This window comes from Lepidothrix coronata, unplaced genomic scaffold (assembly GCF_001604755.1).
Source record: "Lepidothrix coronata isolate B3197 unplaced genomic scaffold, Lepidothrix_coronata-1.0 Scaffold291, whole genome shotgun sequence".
Taxonomy (NCBI): Eukaryota; Metazoa; Chordata; class Aves; order Passeriformes; family Pipridae; genus Lepidothrix; species Lepidothrix coronata.
In genome coordinates, this window is record NW_016690471.1 from 448748 (window position 1) to 459772 (window position 11025).

Sequence of the window (11025 nt, forward strand, 5' to 3'; positions counted from 1 at the left end):
CGACAAATGTTACCCCACCGTGTTGCATCAGCCAAAGCTTCTCCCGCCGAAGGACGTGGGTTTGCCTTTCAAAGTGAACTTTTGGCCTGGGGTAAAAAAAAAAAAAGAGAGAGAGAGAGAGAGAAAGAGAGAGGGAGGGAGAGAAAGAGCCCTCCTGGTTCTCCTCGGAGGCTGAATAACCAGTAAATATCCTGACAAGTAACAAATGACTGTGGGCGTCATATTGTTGGGTGCTCTTGTCTCCCTTCTGCTAACAAGTAAATAAATGTTGCCTACCTATGTTTCCATTCTCTGAGCAGCGCAGTGGCCCGGCTGAAGGCAGTGGCTTCCCACCTACTCCTCAGCTGGACCCCGCCGGGAGAAAGCTCCAGCCCGACAACAAATTCGGGGCGAGATCAAACGAGGTTGGCCGCGGAAAAGCAGAATTGCTCAAACCCTTAAAACCTTGGCTTTAGCAGTGAGTGTGCGGGCGAACGGGTGGATGGATGGATGGGAAGACCCGCAGACAGACACACGGCCCGTTTGTAGCCCCATTCCTTAATTGCTAAGCCGGGCATGGTATTTCTCCAACAAAAGGCATTCCGTCTTCCTAACTTTATTTCGTCGCCTCATTAGAATATTGATCTAATTACGCTGCTTTTACCCGCGCTGGCCCGAGACACAAAGCTGGTGCGGCAAAATTAAAACGTGTGGGGAGTAATTTTTCTCAGGAGCTTTTCTTGGACTCCTCATCCCAGAAAACGCCAAGCCGCTTTCGAGGGAAAAGTTTCCAAGCGAATAAAAGAGCATCCCTTTGTGCCTGGGGGGACAGAGCGCTCACACCTCCCTATCCCCTTTCCCTCTTCTTCTTCTTTTTGTTTCTCGCATGAAACTGGGATGGGGGGAACCTTTTTAAGTCGGGGCAAGGGGAAGTTCTGCCGAAATGGGCTCGCCGCATAACTCGGGGGCCTTTTTAGCACTTAAAACAGTCGCGGATAATTCTAATTCTTCCCCCAGCCCCTCTTGCCCTCCACCTCCCCGCACCCCACCTCCCTCCTCTCTTTTAAAGTCTTTGAGGAAAGATTTTGACGTATTCGTGTTGTTATCAGATTGATGGGCAGGGTTTGATTGAAACCCCTTTGTCATGCAAATGTCAGGCCCTTGATGGATGAGCTCGGAGCTGTGACAAACTTCGGGAGCCCCTCGCTCATTGGGCTGGGCCGACGCCGCGCCCGCCCCCGCGGCTCCCCCCGGCCCCGCCGAAGGCTGCGGGGTTCGAGGGCCGGCGATCCATGGAAGGAAGTTTTACAGCTTTGACATACTATCTAAAGGTTGTAGGGCAGGCGGGATCCCCCCCAAAACAGGCTGACCCTCCTCCATCAGTGGCAGATGGACAATACCAGGATGAACTCCTTCTTAGAGTATGCAATTTGTAACCGTGGGACGGGCGCCTACCACCACTTAGAGCCGAGCTCCCCTTCCTTCCCCGCGTGCTCAGGTAGCCCCGCCAGTGACACTTTGAGCGGAGACGGGCGCTTTGGCTCGGGAGGGAGCGCGGCCGCCGCCGCCCACCTCCCCCAGCAGCCCCCCGGCTGCCACCCTCCCTCCTCGGGCCGGCCCGGGCCCTTCGCGGGCGCTGCCCCGACCCCCGGGTACCCGGCCCAGAGCGGCGGCCCCGGCTACGGCCACCACCAGCTCTACCTCGGCCAGCAGGACGCGGACGGGCTGTACTTCCAGGCGGCCGGGTACCCCTCCGGGCCGGCCTCCGGCCTCGGCTCGCTGGCCGAGAGCTACTGCGGGGCGGTGGCGGCCGCGGGGCAGTACCAGCAGCAACACCTTTACGGGCAGGAGCAGCCCGGCTACTTGCCCGGCGTTTACGGCAACCTCTCGCCTTCTTTAAACGAGGAGCGAGACCCCGCGTGCCCCTCCGAGCCGGGGCCCGGCGCCGCGCAGACCTTCGACTGGATGAGGGTGAAGAGGAACCCGCCCAAGACAGGTGAGTTTGGGGGTCCCCACCCGAGGGAGGTGGGGGGCAGTTCCTCAGCCCTGCCAGGAAAAGGTTCCCTTCCCCGGGGTCTGTGCCCGAGGTGACGGGGCTCGTCTTCCATGAGAACGTGGGTTTGTTTTGGTTTGGGTCTGTTTGGTTTTGTGGGGTCTCTTTTTTTTTTTTTTTAAATCCCAGCCAGAGGCTTCCCAGACTCTTCTCATGGACGGTCCCCGAGCTCGGTTTCCCGCAGGCCCAACGCGATTTAAGCCCAGCTCGGAATGGGAAGAGCTCCAGGCTTCCTGCTTCTTCCACAGCCGTGGCTTTCCATCTCCCCTATTGTTCAACTTCCTTCTCCACGACCTTCCTTAAATCACAGCCTTCCCTCCTCCTCTCCCATCATCACCCTCACCCTCCCCTTCCACCCCTTCCCGCTCAGTTTGGTCTCACGCAGTTTTCAGGGAGATGGAGGGAATGGTTCCGAGGGAAGAGCCCGAGGATCTCGGTCCCTCCGGGCCGGGAGATGTGAGGAGCCGGGAGGGAGCGCGAAGGTCCGGGCGGTGGAGGGACCAAAGGCCCAGGAGAGGAGGGGAGCGGGGGAGACCCCCCCGCCCCAGAGAGGGGGTTCCTCCGGCCGCTCCTGCCCTGTTTTTTTTGGTCGTTCACAGCCAAAGTGTCGGAGTACGGACTGCTGGGCCAGCCCAACGCCATCCGCACCAACTTCACCACCAAGCAGCTCACGGAGCTGGAGAAGGAGTTCCACTTCAACAAGTACCTCACCCGGGCCCGCAGGGTGGAGATCGCCGCTACCCTGGAGCTCAACGAAACCCAGGTCAAGATCTGGTTCCAAAACAGGCGGATGAAGCAGAAGAAGAGGGAAAAGGAAGGTCTCGCCCCGGCTGCCGCCTCCAGGTCCGCGAAGGAAGCGGGCGAAGCCTCGGATCAGTCCAACTGCACCTCACCCGAGGCCTCCCCCAGCTCCGTGTCCTCCTGAAACGCGTCCCGCGGGACCGCAGAGCTCTGCCCTCGGGGGTCTGCAGAGCCCGGCAGGGCAGGACCAGGAGCCTCCCCCGCAGGGCCCCGCCGCGCGTCCCTCCGAGCATCCCTCCGGCTCCCCACGCGCGTCACACCGATTTCCCACTCGCCTTTCTCTCTCTCTTAATTTATAGACCCTCTGCCAAACCACTGGACTCCAAAGGAGCAGCCGTGTCCTCCTGTACCCTCAGCAATAGGCGATTGTCTCAGGGACGTTTCTCCCTCTCCCTTCTCCCCTCCGCCCTCTAGGAACTGCACTTTCGACCACAGAAAAGTTTAAAACGAATCTAGTTCTCTCCCGTCTTAAAAAAAAAAACCGTGCACGACGATTTGTCCCGGCACGAATCTCACGTTCGATGTGTTTTTCCTCCTCGCGAGATGCTAAAAAAAAAAAAAAAAAAAAAAAAAAGTTTCGGGTACTTTTTCTTTTCCCCATCACACCCCCCCCCCCCCCCGTTATTTACCGTGTGTATATCTTGGAATGAGATCTGAGGCGCCCGAGATGCTCGAGGCCTGTGCAAAGACCCAAACACCGAGCAAAAAAAAAAAAAAAAAAAAAAAAAGGCAGCTCCTCTGCTACCATTTTGCACTATTTCTGCTTTACAGGGTTTTTTTCCACACGCTCTGCGACGGTGACTGCGGCTGCTCCTGGGGGAGGGTTATCAGAGAAAACGAGGTGAGGCCTCGGGGTACTTTGGTCGCTGTCGCAGGAGGTGTGAAGGTGGATGGGAACAAGGTTGCACTGATGCACTGGCTGCTATTTATTGTACCTCTCGATAGCCTCAAGCCTCGGAGCGCAGCAGCACGTTCCTCGTCCCCCCACCCTCTTAGGCTTATCGGAGTCAGATAAACCCACTATTTAACCACGGCCAAATGTTTTCCCTCCCCCGTGAGAAGTTTTAGGGCAGGACGAAGTGAAAAACCGGGGCAACTGTTCGTTAAAAATTGTTTTAAAGGGAAAAACGCCATCGAGGAAAAACTAGCGGTTTCTTAATCGGAATCTCCCATTTCCCCTCCGCTCCCCTCCCCGTGCTCTGTATCCCGAAATGAAACTACCTCAGCCTAATAAAGTTTACTTTTTCCACATGGAAGTCCTCCCGGTTTTAAGGGAATGGGAATCTCTCCCGTCCGGGGAAGTGTGGGACGCGGGGCGGGGGGAGCCTGGGCTTGGAGGGAGGAGGAGGAGGAAGGAAGGAAAAAGTCTCCGGCTGCTGCCAAAGCTTCCAAACAAAGGGGTCGATCCTGTTTCCTGCGGGTACCCCCCGGATCCCCCCCGGCACCGCCGGGATCGGGCCCGGCTCTGCGGGAGCTTTCAAAGCCTCGTTCGCCCCGTCGGGACCGGATGGAAACTCCTCTCGGAGTTATTTCCCAAGGCAACGAGGCCTGATGAGAAGGGGAAATCATCCTCATCCTCAGGAGCAGCGACAGCGACTGGGACGGACTCGGGGTCCGGGCTGGGGGCAGAGCGAGTTTCTCGTTTATACGGAACGTTTATAGGGCTCCAAACCAAAACGAAGCGTCAGTGTGGATCCTTCCCTTCAGCTTCCCCAGGCGGCCCCGGAAAGGGTGTTTTCCCCACACGAATAACAGCAGAGCAACTCTCGGGGGGACGGAGCCCGGCGGGGCGGGAGGAGGCAGCGGGCCCGGTAGAGCTCTGACCTTTTTACCTCGAAACGCCTCTGGGATTTCCAAACAAGTAAACAGAGGGGCTGCCAGGAGAAACTATTGTTCTGGCTTCGCCAAATTTGCAAACCTTTTCGGTGGGGGCGGGAGGGGGGAGAGGAATGAGCGAAGTACCTGCTGCGGCCGCGGCCGAGCCCGGCCCCTTGTCCCGGCTCCCCGGGAGGGCCCTGGGGCATCGCTCTGCCCCGCCGATAAAATCTTACCCCGTCTAACACACTTCTTTTGCTCCAAAGGAAAGGGTTTTGAGTGCCCAATTAGCTCGGAGATAAGGCGGGGGAAAAAAAGCGGAGGGGGAAAATGCGAAACGAGGATTTTGTGCAAAACGCCAGGAGAGAAAAAAAAAACCCAACCCAACAAAACTCCCGAGCAGCTAAAACGGACTTTAAAACCTGTTGGGGGGGAGCCGGCTTGGTTTAACCCGTTGGCGGGACCAAGGAAGATTTCGTTGACCCTGTGTGATCTCAGCCGGCTCATGGAAACAAGGGCGTCGTGCCTCAGGAACCTCGTGCTTTTCCACCGAGACCCTTTTCCCCCCGGTGTGCCTCTGAGCCCCGCTCTGCTCCCGCGGGGCACCGGCACCGGGCCTAGGACCGGCTCTAGGACCGGGATCAGCTCGCTCCCAGGTGAGAGGGGCAGCGCCGGCCTCGGAAGGGCCGGGGCAGAGCGGGAAGGCCGGGATAAAAAGGAGGGGACCGCTGTGGCAGCGTGGCGGGCACAACAAAGGCTCCCGCTTCCCATTTGAAACTCAAAGGGAGTCTCCGGAGGAGCCCTCGGAGCCGGGGCCGCTGCGCCCTTACATATGGAACCCCCCCGGGTCCCCCTCGGCCCGGTCCCTCGCCCCCCCCGCTGCCCAGCCGTGTTTCTCTAACGACCATCACCGCACACAGCTCATCTCTTTTTTTCCCCCCCTTGCTCTCCCTCCGAGTTTCTCACGCTCCCTTTTGTCTCAGGAGCCCGAAACCCACCGCTGGGAAGCAGGAGCCGGCTGGAAAGGCCACGCCAGGACACCCGCGGGCTGGGGGTCCCTGGGCCGGGGGCAGATGCTCCTGTGAGAGCTGAGGGACACTCGTGTCTGTCCCGCACCCGGAGCTGATGGAGAGCGGCCCCCGGGGCTTCAGCACCCCCACAGGTACCTGTGTGTCCATGTGGGACACAGGGAGATCGTCCAGAAGCCTCTAAGCAAGGCTTGGCCCTATTGCCATACTTGGGCTTTATCACAAATATGAGATCTACACAGTCCTTTTTTTTTTTTTTAATATATAAATGATGCACAACCCGTGGCTGTTTATAATCCAGATATTCCCCTGTCTCCACGTGCCTGTCCGTGGGTCCCTGCTATTGCATTTTTCATGAGCAGGAAAACGAGCCGAGTCCCCCCCTCCCCGTTACGCTCACACACAAAGCCACGTCTTAATGGAGATTTATTCTTTTAATATCCCAAAGGAAGGAGAAATTCCCAGTTAGAGAAATGGAACAGTGTAAATCATTAACGGCAGCCACCGGGCTGGAGCTGCTGTCCCTCTGCAGGAGGAGGGGACGGGGAAGGGACACCCAGAGTCCCTCTCCTCTGTCCCTGCCCCCGGAGCAGAGACCCGAGGAGCTCCTCCAGGGCCATCTGTTCCTTACCGCTCGGTGTGAAATGTTTCTCTTCTCCCCAAAGCATTTGTTCTCACAACGTGAGGCCCTTTTGATCTCGGGAGAGGACATTCTATTAAAAAATAATAATAATAATACCCGGAAGACCTCCTCACTTTCAACTCCACTTGGCTGCCTGCTTTGAACTGCTCCCGGAGCCTCTTTGCACCGAAGGTGTGAAGCTTTCCCGGGGGTCTCTGTCTGGGGACAAAACCTCCCCCTCGGCGGCTCAGCTGTGCCCGGGTTGGGCTGTCACTGGCCCTAAAAGCCTTTGAAGCCTTGAAGTGGAGGAGAAGAGGGGAGGAAGGCTTTTGGGTTTCTCCAGACTCGTTTCACACCCCAAAATGGGTCAGAGGCCGCCCCTTCCCCAGCTCTCAGCAAAACCAGGGCGAGATGAGCGTGAGGTGTTTCCATCCCACGGTGGGTGAGTCAGAACTGAGGCGAGAGTTTGATGCATCTTCTGCAAGTGGCACCAAGGCAGGAGGGTGCCCATGCACCTGCTTCCACCCCAACACTGCCAAGGGATTCACCCTGAATCAGGTAAACCAGGGAGGATTTTCCTGCCCGCTAAGTTTCTGCAATAATTTGGCCTGGACATAATTATTGAGTGTCCCTAAAATCCCTGGAGAAGCAGGCAAGGGACCTGCAGCTGTGGGAGGTGCTGGGTGAGTGCAGCTGCCCCCAGATCCCGACTGGCACATCCAACAGCCCCTCCTCATCCCCAGGGACCTCCCCTGCCCAGCACCATCGGGCTAGATCGTGGGAGCTGGGCATATACTTGGGTTAGATATGTGTTTATTTGGATTATACGTGTTTATAGACAGTGCATTTCACTTGTGTGTGTATCAAATATAGAGTATATTTATTCTTCAGGATTGATGCTGGATAGGTCACCCGGATTTAAGTGCAGGAGACCCTGGATGTGCTGCCTGCAGCCTGACCCCTGCAGCTGTAGGGTCCTGGTTCTCTCCACTGAAGGGGCCACCCCACAGCGCTGTCCCCTTGCTCACCCCTCTGCCCCGGGCCCTTTGCTTCCACCACCACAGACATTTCAGCACCGAGCAGCTTCAGGGCTGGTTTGGCCTCTCAGGCAGGTGAAACGAGGTCTGGGGCAAAGGGCTGGGGTGGAAGGAACAATTGCTGGAGCGAGAGCCCAGAAGGTTTCCTGGCTCTTCAGAGGCCTCACCTACCCCTTCAGTTTACTCTGCTCTGACAGCTCCATTTCAGCCCCGGCCTTCACGTGGGCTCCTTCAATATTTACTCAGCCTGATGGGTTTGCTCAGAACTTGCCTCCATCAGCCTTGCTCTGTCGGGTTCCCTTCCCCTCGGGCCCAGGTTCACACAAAGTTCAGCCTGAAATGAATTCTCCCCGAGCCGGGCCCGGCTCGGCCCGAGGAGCAGGGCCGGGGTCACGCCCGGGGCTCTGCAGCCCGGCCAGCCCTCCCCAGAACCGGCCCTGGGCGCTCCCAGCCGCGAGGCTGCTTTGAAAAATTATTTGGGGTTAAAAAAGAAAAAGCCCCGGGCCGGGGGAAGAGGGGACCAAGAGAGGCAGGAGCTGCTTTTCAGCGTGGAGAGCACAGGTCAGCCCTGCCGGGAGGGTGCAGAGTTCACGGGCTCTGCCCGGGGGTCTGAGTGACAAGGCACAGTCACAAAAAACTGCAGCGGGAGGAAAAAGGGATGGATTTTATGCACCTACAACATTTATGTGAAGTGTAAAGCGCGCACATACGTGTTGCTTGTTGTGTATTGGAGAAATAGAGATTTTAATCCGTAAAAATATATCTGGTGGGATTAAAACCTAAAATGAACGAAAGTAAGGGTTATTCTGTTCTGCTTGGAACCAGCAAAAGGGAGGTGGCTTTAGGTAGCAGAGAGCTGAAATCTGCCCCAGCAACAATAACAAAAGACTTTTCTGAAAGCCTTTGGTCAGAGGAGCAAACCTAAATGTGATGGAAATCAGAATTATTGCAAAGGGGGTTGGTGCAAAACCAACCTTTGCTCCCCTAAAAAAAAGAAGGCAGAACCACAGGGTAAATCCAAAGCGGTTCCAAAGGGGGTAAGAGCTGGGTCGGTGCCTGGGAAGCCCCCGGGAGGTGATTTAGGGAATCACGATGGGTTGTAGCAGAGACCCGAGGTGTCCCAGGGATGCGGTGGGAGCCGAACCTGCCCCTGCCCGGGGCGTTGGGGCTCTGGGAGGATTTTTACCCCCTGTTTGGGGGCTTGGCACAAATCCTGTGCGAGCTTCCAGAGGGTTTGGGATCGGGAGCTCCTACCTGAGAGCTGGAGGGTCCCAGGGAGGGCAGAGTTTGTCCCCAGAGCCCTCGGCAAGAACTTCTGCTCGAGGATCTCCAGCCCTGCAGAGCACTCCCAGTATTCCCAGCCTGGCAGAGCATCCCCGGGAAGATGGGCAGTGTGAGCTCTGTGTCCTGGCTCTCCAGCCCTTTCACACCGATTCCCAAAGAACCCTGAGAGGAATCCCTTTAAAGTCAGACACGAGCTCCCCTTGAGTGGCCACAACACTAATCCCACGAGATTGAACGGATTTGGTAACAGCTATAAAATCCTGGAGGTTATCACAGCCCCCGGTGATTAAACCACCCGGGCAGGGGGCAGAACTCAAGAGTTTCGGTCCAGGGGAAAAGGAAAAAAAAAGGAAGAGGGGGTGAAGAATCTCACAGATTCTCCTGATCTTTCCCTCGGAGTTAATTCAGGGAAATACTACCTTGGGAAAATCTTACCTCAGTCTTTTCTCCCTTCATCAACTTTGCCCGAATAATCTTCTTTTCCTTTCCCGTGCTTGGAGTCCTCTCGTTTTTGTTTTTGTTCTGTTTTGTTTTCCTACATCTTCCCAATTTTTTTCCCCTGAGACAGCAGGACACGTGGGAAGACGGCAAGAAACAGCGTCGCCAGAGGAAAACAACAAACGGAGAGGCTTTTGCACCGCCAAAAGGCTGCCAAACAAACTGTTTCTGGGCTAAAAGCAAAGTCTCGCTGCCTTCACCGAGGGTTCAAAGAGTCCCTTGCCAAGCCAAAAGATCAAAAGCCACCAGCAAAAAGCCTTTCCTAAGGGATTTCCGTAATTTAGGGCAAAAAAATTTTCCCTCAAACAAACGAACAAAAAAAAAAAAGTGGCTTTAACCTCGGTTCTATTTTTAATTTGTCTGTGAGAAAGAAAGGGAGGATTCTGTTTTTTTAGCTGCCACAACCAAATATTTCCCTGTGCGAGTCCCTCCGAACGTGACACACCTGAAAATATTGGCACTGCTGGCACGGAAATCAGCAGTGCTTGGAATCCAGTCCCGACTCCAACCCCTTCTGCCCCAGTTGGGGTGTCAAATACCCACGGATTTACCGGGTGTTTCAGCGCGGAAACACCGAGCCCGACTCGTTTATTATAGGACAGGAGAGGAGAAAAATGCTTTCTTAATGACGCTTTAATTGTGTTTCCTGCGGGAGGATTCGAGATAGTTCACGTTTAAATGTCGCTTGACAGAGGGGAGAAAACAGAAGCTCCTTCCAGCAGCCGGGGAGGTTTGGAAGCTCTCTCGTTTCGAGGGAGACGCTGAGGTTTTTTGGGAAAACGCTCCCGGAATGGTTTTGGAGCAGTGCTGGTGACACAGAGCTCAGCAGGAGGAGAGCACGGACACCCTCCAGCCCCGGTCCCGCCGCGCAGGTCCCGGGAATCTCCCGGCCGGCAGCAACGATCTCCTGCGGCTCAACAGAAAGCACGGGAAAACCGGGAAAAGAGCGGAACCTTTCCCTTTGCATCGCTCTTCCAAGGGATAAATAATTTCCTGGATTTCCCCGGTGAAAACTTTGTCACCTTCCAACTTTTTTTCCCCCGCCTTTTCCCCCCCTTCTTTAGTGTTTTATCCCCTCTGAGCCCCATGGAAAAAAAAAAAAAACCAAAACCAAACCAACCACAACACAAAACAAAACAACCCAAACATGCTGTTTCCGTGTATTAAAATTTATCCTAAATTATCCTTCAATAAAAGATCAAAAGTCGCAGCACCATCTGTCTCCCATAATTATTTTGGACTCGAGGACCTCAGAGGTTTTTTTCCAGCTTGGTTGACTCTGTGATTTTTGGAGCGGGATCCTGTGAAGAAAAAAGAAGTTTACGAGACTCGTTCCCCCCTTTCCCTCCGTCCCTTTGCTCTGTGAGAGCTTCTTCTCTTTATTATTGATGGGTTTGGCGAAGCTTTTCCTGCACTTTGGAGAAATCTGCTCGCCAAGGAAAGCACCTCCTTGATGGATGAGGAGCTGGGCTTTAAATCAGTCCCTGCTGATACAAATTATTTTAATATGCCTCTCTCGTGATTGATTTCGAATTTATGAAGTAGTGCTGTAAGACTTGATCACGGGGGCTGGTTGCCTACAAAGTTATAAAGATTTCTAGGGCAGGTTTTTTCTTTTCTTTTTTTTTTTTTTTTTTGTTGTTGTTGAATGGCTTGTTACAAATTCAGTAGATCCACAACTGTGTTGCCAAGGCCGTGCTTATCGAGGAAAAATAAATCTTTTTTTCCCTTGACCCAGACCCTGCCTCTCCTCCTCCCTGGAGAGGAAATCCGTAGTGCCATGAAAACCAGCAGGAATTCTTTGGGCACTTCATATTGTTGCTGCTGCTCTCCCCCCAAAAAAAACCCCCAACCCTCACAAACGATGGGATCTAAAGAAAAAAATCTTTGTTTTCCCTCAGGATAATG

The 11025-nt window shown here is 55.0% G+C and overlaps 1 protein-coding gene across 1 annotated transcript; it reads left to right on the forward strand.

The window, feature by feature from the left end:
- The first annotated feature begins 1368 nt into the window (after positions 1 to 1368).
- HOXB1 (homeobox B1) lies at positions 1369 to 2957 on the forward strand. Its single transcript, XM_017837081.1, has 2 exons — positions 1369 to 1975; positions 2632 to 2957. The coding sequence occupies exons 1-2, from the start codon at positions 1369 to 1371 to the stop codon at positions 2955 to 2957; spliced, it is 933 nt and encodes a 310-aa protein (XP_017692570.1).
- Positions 2958 to 11025: the final 8068 nt, after the last annotated feature.

Bases quoted from the DNA above. Each gene is read 5' to 3' on its own strand.
- HOXB1 (XM_017837081.1), top strand. From the start codon at position 1,369: ATGGACAATACCAGGATGAACTCCTTCTTAGAGTATGCAATTTGTAAC. The intron at 1,976-2,631 runs GTGAGTTTGGGG...GGTCGTTCACAG, and splicing joins GAGGAACCCGCCCAAGACAG to CCAAAGTGTCGGAGTACGGA.